General features: G+C 39.9%; 1 protein-coding gene across 2 annotated transcripts in view; it reads left to right on the plus strand.

The window, feature by feature from the left end:
• Positions 1–8,715, plus strand: part of gabrb2b (gamma-aminobutyric acid type A receptor subunit beta2b) — an 84,439-nt gene extending 75,724 nt beyond the window's left edge. For both annotated transcript variants that reach the window (XM_033651631.2, XM_078172567.1), the window contains 4 exons: positions 2,916–3,068; positions 5,364–5,608; positions 6,306–6,446; positions 7,624–8,715. In XM_033651631.2, the coding sequence (XP_033507522.1) occupies positions 2,916–3,068; positions 5,364–5,608; positions 6,306–6,446; positions 7,624–7,971 (887 nt within the window). In that variant the 3' untranslated portion in view covers positions 7,972–8,715. The remainder of the gene's footprint in view (positions 1–2,915; positions 3,069–5,363; positions 5,609–6,305; positions 6,447–7,623) is intronic.
• Positions 8,716–15,136: the final 6,421 nt, after the last annotated feature.

A 15,136-nucleotide genomic window follows, 5' to 3' on the forward strand; every position in this document is an offset into this window, starting at 1 on the left:
ATGTTTGCTCGTGTGTGTGTGTGTGTGTGTGTGTGTGTGTGTGTGTGTGTTGTCTTTTCCAGTGTGTCCCTGTAGTGTGCCTGATTGTATTGCCTTATGCAGAGATACGGAAGACGGGGGATTCCCTTTTAACACGCTGTCTATTGCGATATGGAGTGAATGACCTGGGGGCAGCCTGAGATGCAAACCTCAGCACAAAACGCCCGGGCATTTACCCAATACAAGTGTCATCTTTCACTCCAAGGATAGCCAATGTCATTGTTGCCCTTATGAATGATAAATATCCACCACTGTACCTCCGTCCTGTCATTTTCTGCCCAAGCTGTTTCCTCGCTTCATAAAGAAATAATTCAGGGATTCTCTCGTCGGCTCATGCTAACATTAGCTAAATGAAACAGCACATCTAAGTGGTGACATTCAAAAAGGAGCTGAGGCTGGTGGGATGTTTGTGCTTTCATTAAAAAGACTTAATCTTCCTCCCTCGCCCCTCTCCGGTTTCTGTGTGACTCTCCAATAAACTGGTATATTGCAGTGTATTCTCACTCTTCATGTGGTGCCTTTCCCCATTCAGTTGTAATGCAACTCAAACCAAAATACAGCCCATTCCCTAAGGAGAGGAATATGTGAGGAGATACAATTTGCCCTCAGCAAAACCCCTGCTGTGGGCTTATTTCAAATAGAGCAGGATAAGCAAAAAAGAAAAAAAGAAGACCCTCAACAGACAAACCATCAAACCTCTTGCAATATTGTGTATAAACACAGGGAGTGGAGAGCAGGTAATTTTGGAGATAGCTGATGCTTCAGTTCAGCGGACACAACAAATGTGGCTTTTTACTGAGTGCTTCTGCAACGGACGACCCAGGGATGAGAGACTATTGTTGATAAAAGAGCTAAGAAGGAGAACTGCCGAATGAGCACAGACTACATTTTAGAATATCCGCACAATTTATGGTATTATTTTTCAGACACCCCACAGAACAGTAGTGCTGAAACCATAAACGGTAAAAATGGGTGACATAGCAGCTCCCTAAAAGTGAAGCCGAAACAGCTCAATGGCCCCCTGGTGGCTGGCTGCAGCATAGGTCATAAACCCTGCCCTGTCCATGTTAAGGGATGGAACACAGGCCAAACAAACAAATTTCCAAACATGGTTTCTGTCTTTTTAGAAAGTTCTTATCACACTGATGTACGTTCAGATGTTAATTTTTTTGATAGGTTTGGTTTCAATTAGTTATTTGATGCTGTATAAAGTAGGTGTCACATCATGATTGACAGCTGTGATTTACTCGCAATTGAGCCGCATGGATGTATGCGTGGGACCTCGATACCACACCTTCACCTCACAACTACTAACGCTACAAAGCCACCCTCAAATTGCCATTCGAGGAACTGCAGTTTTTGACACTTTGTTGGCTTCATTATTCAGGCCTGGAGGTTGCCGCTTGGTGCAGACTCTGACCCCAGGGTCTCATTTATAAAATGTTTATAAATGCGACCCCAGATGACATCACCAGTGCAAGATGAGAATTAATAAGGTCATTATTAATAAGTGATTCAGGTCTTTTAATAAGCCTGTAATTCAGGAGGTTATGGGCAAACGGTTCTCATTGACTCCTTTGTTCTACTTGTTGCACCATATTTCAGACAACGTCTTTGATAAGGATGTCAAATCACTGATAATAATTCTTTTATACTTGGCTATAAATTGCATCTTGCTGCGATGGTCTGCTCCGCAGGTCCCCACGGTTGACAGATATCAGCTGTGCTTCCTCTAGAGAAACTGACTCATGATCTCAATAATAAATTGGACAAGTTTTGGCAACTTTGGGAACCATGTCACTTTTTCCTCCAAGAACTCTGACTTGCTTATCGCTGGAGGGCAGTGACTGTTTGCTCCATCTGTCGATGTCATTATCACATTGCTGTACAATCTCTTTTTTAAAACGTATTAGTTTATTCATTCTTAGTTGTATGTACGGCAAAGTTTAATCTTTTGAGCTGGTTTCTTTTTGTATGGATTCTCTTTTCTATACTTTTCTGTCTTGTCTGTCTTTATGTCTCGGTGTTGTTTGTGTTGGTTGGCTTTGTTTGTTTATATATGTATGTGCTTTATTTGAAAAATCTAATAAAAAGAAAAGAAAAACACATTTTCAGTCAGGAACACTTTAGTCAAAGAAAACTCTATTTCCATTTGCAGTATTATATTTGGTGGTATGGCTCTGTTCTGGGGCCCCTTTGCCTTTCCTCAGGCCTATGCAAAAAGCCTCTTCCACGCCCCTACGTGGAAAAGCTCAAGGTGGAGATAGCAAACCTCTCCACCCTTCCACATGCATGCGTGGAAAGCCATAAGGCAGAGAGAGAGCACACCTGTCTGCCCTTCCTCATGCAAATGAGGAAAGCTTTAGGCAGAGAGAGCAAACCTCCCTGCCCTTCCATGCGCGTACATGGAAAGCCTAAGACAGTAAGAGCAGCAGCAAAGACGGATGTAGCCAGGATGTGAGCTGAGCTTGACATCATGTCCTGCCTGAACTAACGCTATGCTCAATTTATGGTTACATTCAGTAGCAAAGGCAGCGGTAGCATGATGTTGTTACCCTGCAGTTAAAAAATAAAAGTCAAAAAACTTTTAGCACTTAAATTATCCATAGCTTTATACCATATGTGTGGCAGAGCAGAAATCATCACTGTTTTCTGGTAAATGACCTGTTTTATTGTTTTAACGACTTTTCTGAACTTGCGCTCGAGGACATCCCAAAATACACGCTGTACCGGAGAGTTATCTCTAAAATGGCACAGTCAGAAAACATAGTCCTGGAGACCTGACAGCTGTGGCAAATATTGTGGAAATGTGTCACCTAATGCTGCTTCCGCTTGCTTTTCTTTTTTTGTTCCTTACCCCCGTCCCCTCTCCGCAGGTGCTTACCCTCGTCTGTCCCTTAGTTTTAAGCTGAAGAGAAACATCGGGTACTTCATCCTGCAGACATACATGCCTTCTATACTTATCACCATCCTGTCCTGGGTCTCCTTCTGGATCAACTACGACGCCTCTGCTGCCAGGGTGGCTCTGGGTGAGGCCTGCAATACGAATATAGACAGACTGACAGGACATATGGGTGGAAAGTTAAAAGAAGATTGCACTGGCACTGAAATAGAGTGACCTGGGGGAAGCTATACATAGATATATATATTGTTTTCTGAATTTTATCTCATAGCATTCACATCATTCACTTGAAGGGCAAATAGAGACAAGAAACCTTCGGGGTGACGTGTTGAGTTAAAAAAAAAAAAAGATTAATGGATATTTCACATTAAGACAGGCAAGAATATCTGTGGCAAATTTAAGCATTGAATAAACTCACAGAAGAAAAATCATTAGTTTGCAGAAGACCTGTCTGACCTGTGTCTCATCTGAAATACAAAGTCTTAGCTGCAGGTAAAACTTTTCCTACAATAGTCATCATCACAGATTAACATTGCTGTGCTGTGAAGGCCATGCCTTTTTTACTATTTAAAAAGAGTTGTATTCATACAGGTCTTTTAATTAATTGATTGATTACTGTTCTTTGTGTCTTAATGTATTCAAGACAAGGCCCCTATACAATCATTAACGAGCAGCACTGCACAACTACCCTTTGTTTCCCTTCTTTTACTGTCACTGTGGGTGTTAACAGGGTCAAATATCCATCCCAGTCCAACACATGTTGCTGCGTCCCACAGACGTATTGTGATGGATGACCAGTTTGATTTGTTTCCACTCTGATTCCAGAGCCTCTGTTTTTTTCTGGAAGTCACAATTTCCCCCCCGTCATCCTCGATTATGTAAACCCTGTGTAGCCTGTGAGGTTTGTATCGAGCTGCTAGCTCACCCCGTGTTTATCGAAAGCTCCCTGTCTTCTTTTCACCCAACTCCATCCACCCGGCTTCATCCATTCATCCATCCTTCTGCCCATCCCTCGCTTTAGTCGACAAGGCAATTTCGCTGATTGACGACTGAGCTGCATTTAGTGATCTGGGGGGAAGGCGTGCATGGGATTTAGTAAGGGGGAGAAAAAAAAGGTAATGCTCCATAATGGAGGCGGGTCAGCAGAGTTGGGAAATGTTCGGTCACCCCCCAGTCTACACTAGATTCAGGAACCACTCTACTCTGACCTGGTTTTTAGGCATTAAAATGGACCTGTAATGGCTGAATCACATGGCCACTGTGCTGCAGGGATCCTTTGTTGGTATTGTTAAGCTCTCGCAGCAACAGCTTGTGAAAATTGCCTGAATCCTATTTTGAGCGGTGGTCACCTGACAGCTTTGTGACAGCTGTAAAATAATTTAGTAATTGTTTACTGAGACCCTCAATGGAAATTGCCTTAAGTAATCACGCTTTGTGTGCTAGAGTACAATATACAGGTGCGTGTGGGAGGATTTGTGCGCACTGTAGGAGCTGAGAACACAATTATTTAATCATGCACAGAAAGTAATATTTAAGCTTTGGAATCTGGCCTCTCATGCCATTTATAATTCCTGCATATAGATAATACCATAGACATCCTCTATTGTAAGCACACTACATCCAAGAGCCGGTGCTTTGCTTAAATGACAGGAATATGAAATGAAATTACTAGCAGCGAGAGTTAGCGTGTCACTCATAATAAGCACACACTCAACACATTGATATGCAGAGTCAGTCTGACAGTAACTATCCCCACAGCCCGCTGGGCGAGGGTTTTTTGAAAACTGTCTACAACTTTTCTCAGTAGGAGTTCTCCGCTAATGAACAAGACCAAGGTTGACATTTGAATTTCAAATGGCTGCGGCGCTTCAGGTGCACGTCTTTTAGCTAGATGCATGGTTTAAAGTCGTGGGGGTGAGCCCCTCGGGTTCATTGATCCTGGCAGGCATAATCAAGCACAGACATGGTATCAAGTAGATCACAAAGATGTGTTGCAGTTGGAAGGATTAAAACTGTTACACAGTAAATCAGAGGAGCACAGTAACTAAGAGTTCCAGGTGCTAGTGATTCAGTAAAGAGAAAAATGCAAGGCGTAAATTGGTGAGTGCATCACATAGAGCTGCCCCGGACTAAGAATTTTCGCAGTCGACCAATAGTTGTCATTTAGGGCCATTAGTCAACTAGCTCCTAATAGAGTTTCATGTTGTTGTTTTTCCTGCAACTAAAGAAATCTTGCCCACTAATGACATTGCTGGTCCACTAATGTTTGGTCAACTATCAGGGGAGAGCCCTAGCATGACATAAAAATGGCATAATTCCAACTGCTGATATGTAGTTTATAAAGCAATACTTTTAAAGTTTTAAAACTCTTTATTCATACAGTTTCTGTTATAATGCCTTGAATTTGGTCCCTCTCCTCCAGGTATCACTACGGTGCTCACCATGACTACCATTAACACCCACCTGAGAGAAACCCTCCCCAAAATCCCGTACGTCAAGGCCATAGACATGTACCTCATGGGCTGCTTCGTCTTCGTGTTCCTGGCTCTGCTGGAGTACGCGCTGGTAAACTACATCTTCTTTGGAAGGGGCCCTCAGCGTCAGAAAAAAGCAGCTGAGAAACTCACTACAGCCAACAATGAAAAGATGAGGATGGATCCGAACAAGGTAAGAATAGTTAAGGTTATTTCTGAAGTGTGTTGACTTACATTTCATTTCCTATTTAGAAAAGGTTTTACATTTTTCAGAGAGCATATACTCTACACAAGCCCCTATATTCTCACCCGTTCAAATGAAAGTAGTTTTCTTTGCTCTAGATTCACAGAATCACATATTTCCTTTACTTTGCAGTGGAATTTGAATTCAATTATTCATAAAGCTGTCTAAGGAGCTCAGAATAATTACTAGCAAAGAAAAGAAATGTCACCACTTCAAATGGAGGGTTGACCTAATGTTTCTTGCCTTCACTGTGCCAAGTAAAGCCAGCCTAATAAGCTTGTACTAACCCTGTTTGAAATCCAAATGAGACATGTTGCCAGCTGAAACAGAGGGAAAGAAGGTCTCAGAGCCACTTGGCTCCTTGTCTCTATAGAAAAGGTTGCGTTCACTTTCCCAGTTTGTGCTCCCAGCTGACATGAACCAAATATTTAGTAGCAGAGATGCAAAATGGCAACCATAAACATGGCTGCACACTGACATGTAGAAGTTCATGCCCACAGATATTTGCATTTACTCATGAACACAAGGATTTAATTATTTCATATAATGTTTATTGTTGCCAGCTTATACCCACCTACACAAATGCAAACTCCTTCCACTAGGTTTCAGTTGCTCAAGTAACCATGGCGACTCTGTTTGATTACAGTGGCTGGTGGGGAATGTAGTTGGCAGAGATGATACTCTGTATGCAAGAATGAAACAAAGGGATCTCGATGGTCATGACTCCATGTGGGAACCAATCTTTGTAGATGACGCAGCTATTGGACTCGGCGATCAAAAGAATAAGGTACTGAAAAAAACTACTGTTAAAGTAACTATTTTGGGGGGCATTTAGGTGCAGCAAAACTTTTTTGTGGCTGATTTGTTTATTCAGCCACCTGCTATTAGTCCGTAGGAGCTGATCTTCACCAACTCCTGAGGGAAATATCCAGCTATTTAGCATCCAGCTGCACCATTATGGTCATCAGCTAGTCACTAACTCTGTCTGTCTGCTGTTTGATGCTGGGCAGGCATGCTTGCCAACCCTCCCATTTTTCTCCAGAGATTCCTGGGGTCACAATTCTCCCATATTTCTTAGAATTTATGTCAAATTTTCATACCTTTTATTCCTTTTTGTTATCATAACTTATTTTGACACTGTACAGCATGTATAAGCCAAAGCCAAGACTTTAAAAGTGTGCTGATTCCCCCCGTTGGTACTTCTCCAATGTTCTTGGGCATTGGGGCACTTTTCCAGCCTGCATGATTTGGGCGAGGCTGCTGGTGGACACCTTGTCTCTGAGCCGATCGTCTGAAGTGATGCTCTGTAATGGGGAGTTCGTGCCTCAGTGGTTGGTGGGGACCCGGCTTACCCTCCCCCACCATGGAGGGGTACCCAGCTGTTTTCCAGAGATCATAAGCCTTCAGTTCAGCCGCACCAGGGCATCCAGGACCCAGGGGTGTGTGGGCCAGGCAGGACAACCAACTCTGGGTCCCTGACATGGGCCAACACCACAGCCTGGCCCCCCCTACTCTGCTGTTGTATCATGAGCATGAGCCAAAAACTAAACCACATTAAACTTCTGTCGTTTTTATTCTATAGAAGTCACAAGAATGCAGGAAACAAAGTCTCTGAAACTCAGATGTTTTGGGAGAGGGACCACAGACCCCTGCTTTGGTTTTAAAATCCTCCCCATATTTTGAGGTGTTAAGGTTGGCAAGTATGTGGGCAGGCAAAATCAAAATGATGAGCTGAAAGACACTAAAACAATCCATAGGTAATGAAAATTCTCTCTAGCTTTGTCACTGGGAGTGACCCCCTTTTGCATTACATGTAATTATGGCAAACATAGTTAATTAATATAGTCTAAGGGTTATATTCGTATGGTCTCCGCCATTTTTAAGTACAATTTTGGTAGTAAAATGTGGTTTATTAGAGAAAAATGCTGTTGATAATACACTGGGCAAACTTGACTCTTTTCCAGATGGACCCTCATGAAAACATCCTTTTGGGCACCCTGGACATCAAAAACGACATGGGCGTTTCAGAGCTCGCTCTGGGTCTCAACGACCCACGCAATACCATGCTGACATACGACAGTTCGACTCTACAGTACCGCAAAGCTGGACTGGCCAGGCACAACTTTGGCCGAAACACGCTGGAGTGCCACATGACTCAAAAGAAGAGCCGACTACGGAGGCGCGCTTCACAACTAAAGATCAACATCCCAGACTTGACTGATGTAAACTCTATTGACAAATGGTCGAGGATGATCTTCCCAACTGTCTTCTCCTTCTTCAACGTTGTTTACTGGCTTTATTACGTCAACTAAAAGAAACAAAGGACATCAGCGAGGGCGAGAACAAACAGCAAAATATGTTGCTCATTTGTTGTTTGTATCTGGTTTGTTTCATTTTTATGTGATCTTATAAACTGGACTGAATGACTATATTCAGGACTGGATCCATCATATCTTGGAATACCACATTTGCTGGCTAACACGAAAAAACCTTATAAAAGAGAGATTACAAACATATAAGGTGCCTGTTCCCGAGTAATTGTTTAAAATTTTACATATTTTGTGATTTGTGTATCTTGCCATTTTTTTAATGTTTGCATAGTTTTTTTTATGTCTTTGTTATGTTGGATTTAAAGCATACACAATTCATTGCCAAAATATCATGTTAGTTAAATACTAATTGACAAGTTGACATATTTAAATGACCATTTACTTTCACTGACACTACTTAAAAAGTGCTTAAGTGAGTTTAAAGTCAGCAGGATTTTTTTAAGATTCATTGTATCAAAGAAACAAAATGTATTACTAGAATTAATTTCATACTTACAAGGGCCTGAAGCTTACAATTTACAATATCATGTAAGGTAAAAAAAAAATTAAAATCAACTTTTTATTTCTTTAATATACTTGGAGCACTATATAATTTATTTGTAAGCATTTTCTCAGTTCATGAACTATTTTAATAGGGCGGCATTAACTAATATCAACTAAGAGCATTCCAAAACTTCCAGGTTTGAACTCTGATTGCACTGAAGAAGCCTCCTGAAGGAAAAAAATTGCATAATATAAAGAAGGATAAAGCTAAAACAGCCAATTTGAATTGTCATTATTGTGTTTTGTCCACTGTGTCTGATAGAGGAGAGTAAAGAACAAAAAGAGAGAGTGCAAAATATGTAAGAAAAAAATCCATAGCCAAATTGGTTGTACTTATATATTATTATATTTATTAATATTAGACTTTACCCCTATGTGTATATACACGGTATAGATGCTTTTGAGGGACGACTGTGTCTGAAGAAAGTAGTTTAGTATATGTAAATATCACCTTTTAATATAGGGATTATATGACCAAAAAATCCCTTTCCAGCTCTCTATCTCACTTTCTTGGATATATATTTACAATACTGATTAAAAAGAAAAGGTTCACAACTACTAAGGAGGCACTTTATTAGCTACGACAATTCTTTCATGGTTAAATGATAATCGAATGGTAAAGCTAAAAGGACTGCATTTGTCCACAGAGAGGCCAGAATGCACTGAAAGCACAAAAACTTCAAATATCAGCTTGTGACACCATTTTTTAAATATTTTTTTCTATGCAGATGATTTGTCATTTTGTTATCAGTGAGTTTCAATATCTGCCTCCCAAACCAGATTATTATAATTATCATAGGTTTCAAACCTCTCAGTCATGCGTTGTTTCCAGATTGGAAAAATGGGTTGATGATCATAAAAGGACATAGCCGTAAATCCAAATTTTACTAACGATGCTGTGCTTTTGACTGTATGTACACAAGGTAGATTTTATAAGACTTTGCACACGAGTTTTTCAAAGCCATAGAGGCTGTTACCGTAGTTCTTCTAATACCTGGTGCTTATGGGGGCTGTCTTAAGAGGAACTTTATTATTATCAATATGACTATGATCACGCTTTATGTTTCAGTTACAACAAGGTTAAAATGTACAAATATAACTAGGGCTGCAACACACAAGAGTGTCATATCCCTCTCCCCATCGAATCGCTCACACTGTCCGTATGAATGAACTCTGGCGTTAATGGCCTCTTTTTCACGTACGCAAATCATTCATCAAAGAGTGGAATGCAACGTCTCGAGACAGAGTGAGGCTCATCTACAGGGACACTGATGAAGACATAGAAAGGAAGAGAAGGTGACTCTTCCAGAAATCACAGTAAAATCAGAACTACCAACTAAAGCTGTCGTCTCACATGGTTCTTTGAGATCATCCAAAACAACAAAGATCTCACTCCAAGGGTTAATTTCTACTGGTTTGCCATTCATTTTGATTGTGAATGTGTGAGTGAACACTTTAACATTAATATTCTACTTGTTTACTTAAAATGTAGCCACATAGAGTTTTGTCTCAGTGCATGCTCTGTAACGTAGTAACTCCTTGATATTTCTATTTTTGCTCACGTTCTCCTTTCTCACTGAATTGTTTCATTTCATTTGTGCTTTTTGTGTTTGATACAAATGAGTGCACATACATATGTAATTAATTTATTTAAAAAAAAGAGTGTGTCTGATTGGTATTGCGAATATTAATGATGTTATTTAAAATATATACATTTTTCTAAAAAGCATTTACATAACAGTTACGCCTGTTTTAATAATGACACAATGATGGATTTTCACAAGCACTGCCCAACAACTGAAATGTAAACTTTGATTGAACTTTGTGTTTAGTTCTTGGAGCTTACAATAACCTCACTGGTGTTTACATGTTACTCATTGAAATTTTCACACTGTGTTGATCTAGCTATTGAGAACTACGCCTAGTAAGTAAATTAAGTTTTGTTTTGGGAGATTCTTTATGGTTCTGGTGAATATTTCAAACAAAATTGATCCCATCTTTCATGTTTTCAATGTTTTTGTAAGTTTTAAAAAATACACATGTGAAGGGATCCAGATAGATTCTAGAAACCTGATTATTGGTGTTGTATGTTTTTCTAAAAATGAGAATGAGTTGAACTCAAATTTGGGATCACGTCCAAAAAAACCGACATATTTAAAAAGTATGTATATATGAGATAGTATATTATTAAGCAGCAATTGGAGCATATTATTCCTGTAAATAATTACCTATGAGCGTTCAATGAAAAAGACAAAAAGGACATTTTCGATATAATTCATACTGTAATGTTAAGAGAATGCAAAGGCTGATGTGAAACTATGTAAATAGTCTATTTTAGAGTGTCACTTTTATCATTTTTCTGTTTCTTTTTGCTGTTTGTTGAAGCACATTTCTTTGGTTTTGCCAAAATGTAACATATATTCATGAATGTAGTTGATATTCTTTTGCAGCATGTATTTGCTGCAATGTGTCAGCAAAAGTATTACAATTTCTTGTACCAATGATCAGCTCAATACAGCTTAATGTACACCACCTTTTAAAACACACGTGCACACACACACACACACACACACACACACAAAGGGTCAAGTGATAAAGAGGCTAGCGATGCCTTCGTATCAACCCTGAAAGTCAACCATCTCAGGTCAGCACAAATCACACCACTAACAACACTACAACCACTAACTACAACTTCTACCCAAGAGTTGTACTTAAGGAAAAGTACCTTAGTGAGCTTGTTTCAGATGTTTTCTCTTTAATGTGTTTGCTTCCTCTGTTCGACACGAGTCCCTAAATACTGTACACGGTACATGTTTACTGTATGGCACACTTTTTCAACAACGACAGAAACTAAACACCTAGAATACTTTAAGTCATTAAGGTACTAAATCCACCTCAGCCATATAATGTCTCAACCTACCCAGTATAAATATATTTCTTAATCTTCAGAATAATAGTGTATGTGGTATGACATGGTGTATTTGAGTGTGAGAGTGTGTAGTGGATGTGTGTCGGCCAGACAGTGTTTCCAAAGCACACCAACAACTGGCAAGAAAGGTCTGCTTCATAAGTTCTACACTTTGAATATGTGTTTGTACTTCACAGTGCTTTTTGGTTTCATATATTTTTATACTTCTATACTCCTGTGTAAAAAAAAAAAAAACTGCAAACACTGTTGTTTGGCAAAACCTTGTAAATCCAATTTTGGCAATTTTCACATTTATACTATACAGAATGATTATATTATCGTCTCGGGATTCTGAAAACTCAACGACATGTATGCTTACAAAATCCTGTCCTAAATGGTTTGAAAATGGCTTTTTTTCTCTCTTCATTCCTGGAAAGCCGAGGTGTTTTTGGAAATGCGAGGTTTTCATCAGACAGAGCAAGAGAGAGCAAGGACAGACTGACATCCCTAAAAGCCTAAATGACACATCTTGGTGACAGTGTATGTTTGCACACACTCACAGAAGAAGCCTTAGCCTCCTGCTGCCCTGGACTTCACTCCAAGGAGCATCAATCCTTCTTACCCTCTCAACACCCTGCACCTTGAAAAATCCTTGTATGTGCCACTCACAAGAACATTCCCAGAAACCCAGAGCTGTACCCTTCTCAAAGATAAGCCCTGTACAAGTCAGTGTCTGTCTTTATTATGAAAAACCTATGGAAATGAATACATTGTCAATAAATATTGTATACAGTTCTAAATCTGCAAGCGTTTATTTCTGCACTAAACTGGAGGAAGAGAAAACTGAGACTAAAGCACCTAAAACTTTCTGATGATGGGGCGAACATGTTCACCACTTTATCCAGGTTCCCTCTTAAATGTGGGTATGTGAGAACATTTATGCAACATTTGTTGATCACCAAAACATTCCAGTGAGACCAGACCAATGTTGACAACTAATATTTTACCATGCTTGAAAAACCTCAAACAACACAGCTAACTGGGGTCAGTTCAAAGTCTTAGCTGAGACGTTATTCATTTGTACAATTGGTTCTAACATCATGAAACTTAAATCTCCCTCAGAGTTGCTGAGAACTTTCCCCATCCTGTCACCCTCAAATATCCACCATTTTGGATGGAAGGATTTCCAAACTTCTATCCAGGACATACAATTCTATTGATCACATGTAATTATTTGTAGAAGCTGTTGTACCTGCTGCACCTTCAGGAGAGACAAACCAGGCAAATGCTTGGTGGCCACCCTCAAAAAAATTGGGAAAAAGGGCCCCCAATGGCATGATATTGGCAGGCTTGCCATGGTAGTTGGTGCCACTGGTTTTATATGGTGTTCGGGCATACAACAGTTACATTACTGGCCCACCACCCCCACCAAAGCTTTTCTTTTTCTATCAGTACTTAATCAGATGGCAGTCGCTACAATTCTAAACTGAAAGTCTCTGCTGTATAGAGAGTAGCAGGAGTCAGATTTCACCGATCACATGACAAAAGTAAGGAGATTCGACCAGCGATGCGATATAATACAATAAGATACGATATGATGCAATGTAATGCAATCCAATACGATACGATACAATGCGATATGATACGATACGATATGACACAACTTGTCAGTTTGTTTCATTTTTTACAGTGTACAGTGAAATACATTTTGCATCCTCAGATAGCTCAGATCAATTAGTTCACACACAAGTAGACGTACAATTACACAAACAACACATACCCACAAAAAAGCATAACGAACAGGCATGACCATGGAACACATCACAAAATATCCTATTAGATATTAGATCTTAATTAGCAGCACACTGATTTTGGTTTAGCGCCAGAATAAACTGATGAATAAACACATCTTTTTAGCCTGTTGTATTTGAATGGAGGGACTCTGAATTGCCTGTTGGAGGGCAGAAGTTCACTGTTTAGAACATGCGAGGTGACTAGCTAACTTGCTGTTAGCAAGTCTCAGCATGCTCTTTTTGTGGGTTGCCTGAAAGAAGTGTGCCACAGGTTGGCTAATTATTTTGAGTTGACAGCATGATTTAGTTTCAAGTTTCACCGATAGGCAGTTTAGCCAGGCTGTACTGCAGTACAGCGTGACACTCTGAATCACAGAGTTGAAAAACCAACCCAGTCTCACTCTGAAGTTGTCAAAATTCAGTACTAGCACAGTGACTTGCGGTGTCAGACACCGACAAAAAAACTGTCCTTTAACGTCGCTGTTATAGTTTAACGAAACCCAGTGGCGTCAGGGGGAAATGCAGTAGGACAAGAATGAAAGTTAACCTGGCAATACCCAAGTGGGGTAGGTGGGAGTGGTGGTGGATGGGTCCAGCAAACACCCCTTTTCACCAAGGAGTGCAGTGTTCGCGTCCTGTAAGATTATGAAGCCAAACTCTGTTCTTTTCCCCTAAACCTAACCATGTGTTTTGCTGGCTAAACCTAAACACATGCGTCCGTTGTTTAAGAGAAAAAAATGTCAATTTGTGGTGTTATACCATCATAGTGCATTTACTTTGAAAGAAGACAATGTATGTAACAGGCAGAACTTGACAGGGCATCCCAGAATCAACCAACACACCCAGGGTACTTTGCATGTCGTATCTGGACATGGAAAGTCCATGACCAAATGTCAATACCTGACAAGGTTGGAGTGAGAATGTTTTGGAAAAACAGAGATATAATCTGGCTGGGGGCTCAAAAAGATAGCGGAGAATTTGGTTTCAAAGTGAAAAGCAGAAGGCCTTGGTGGCCTTTTTTGCCTGGAGCTCCCCTACAGTCTAGGACTGCCTCCGGTCGTACACTTGTAATTTTTTCTGTATCCCAGTAAATGAGCTATACTTAAAATATATGACATGGGGAACGCCTTTGTAATATGGTAACATTTGGTGTACTGAGTTTTTAAAGGAGTTGTACTTTTATGTGATTCATGGACTCAATGCTGACAGCCAAAGTTTGTTTGATTTTCAAATAACTTTCCAAAGCTGAGTAGCTACAAGGTCACTCTTACACTTTCTGGCAGTGAGTGGCCAAATTTTCCAAACTGCTGCTCATGCATTTGCATTTCAATTTCAAGGCTTCACATCACACAGATCAGTAATACATATTAAAATGTCGAGGGAAATAATGCTTATCTGGTGCTGAGAGATGCTACTACTGCTTGGTTGATATCAGCACACTGCATGGGAACAGTTCAAACAAATAAAAAATCGTTCTGCAGGGTAGCGGTCACATAGCTGATCAGCTCTCACAAGTTGATCTTGATTTGACTGAACCTTTGGAGCAAAGTTACGTACAAATTCCTCTCATCTTGCTAAATGTGAATCAGAGGCAGCTTGTGTCTCACATTAATCCAACATAGAGCCAGACTTTCAGACTCTTTGTATTGGGATCTTCATCTTCTCAGAGACTCATCAATATTACATAAATACTTCCATTTTAATATTTCTATTTTCACATAGCTTCTAAAGGCATGGTATATTTCTAATACATCCTAACACATGAAGCAACACAAAAGCAGTTACCTATGGGAAAAAGATGAAAATAAAAAATACATTTATCACTGCGCGTTGGAGTTCACACATTCAATTCACATCAAGGTTTTTGATCAATTTTTAGCTGCAGCGTTCTTTTATAATTCAT

Source organism: Epinephelus lanceolatus, chromosome 11 (assembly GCF_041903045.1).
Source record: "Epinephelus lanceolatus isolate andai-2023 chromosome 11, ASM4190304v1, whole genome shotgun sequence".
Lineage (NCBI taxonomy): Eukaryota > Metazoa > Chordata > Actinopteri > Perciformes > Serranidae > Epinephelus > Epinephelus lanceolatus.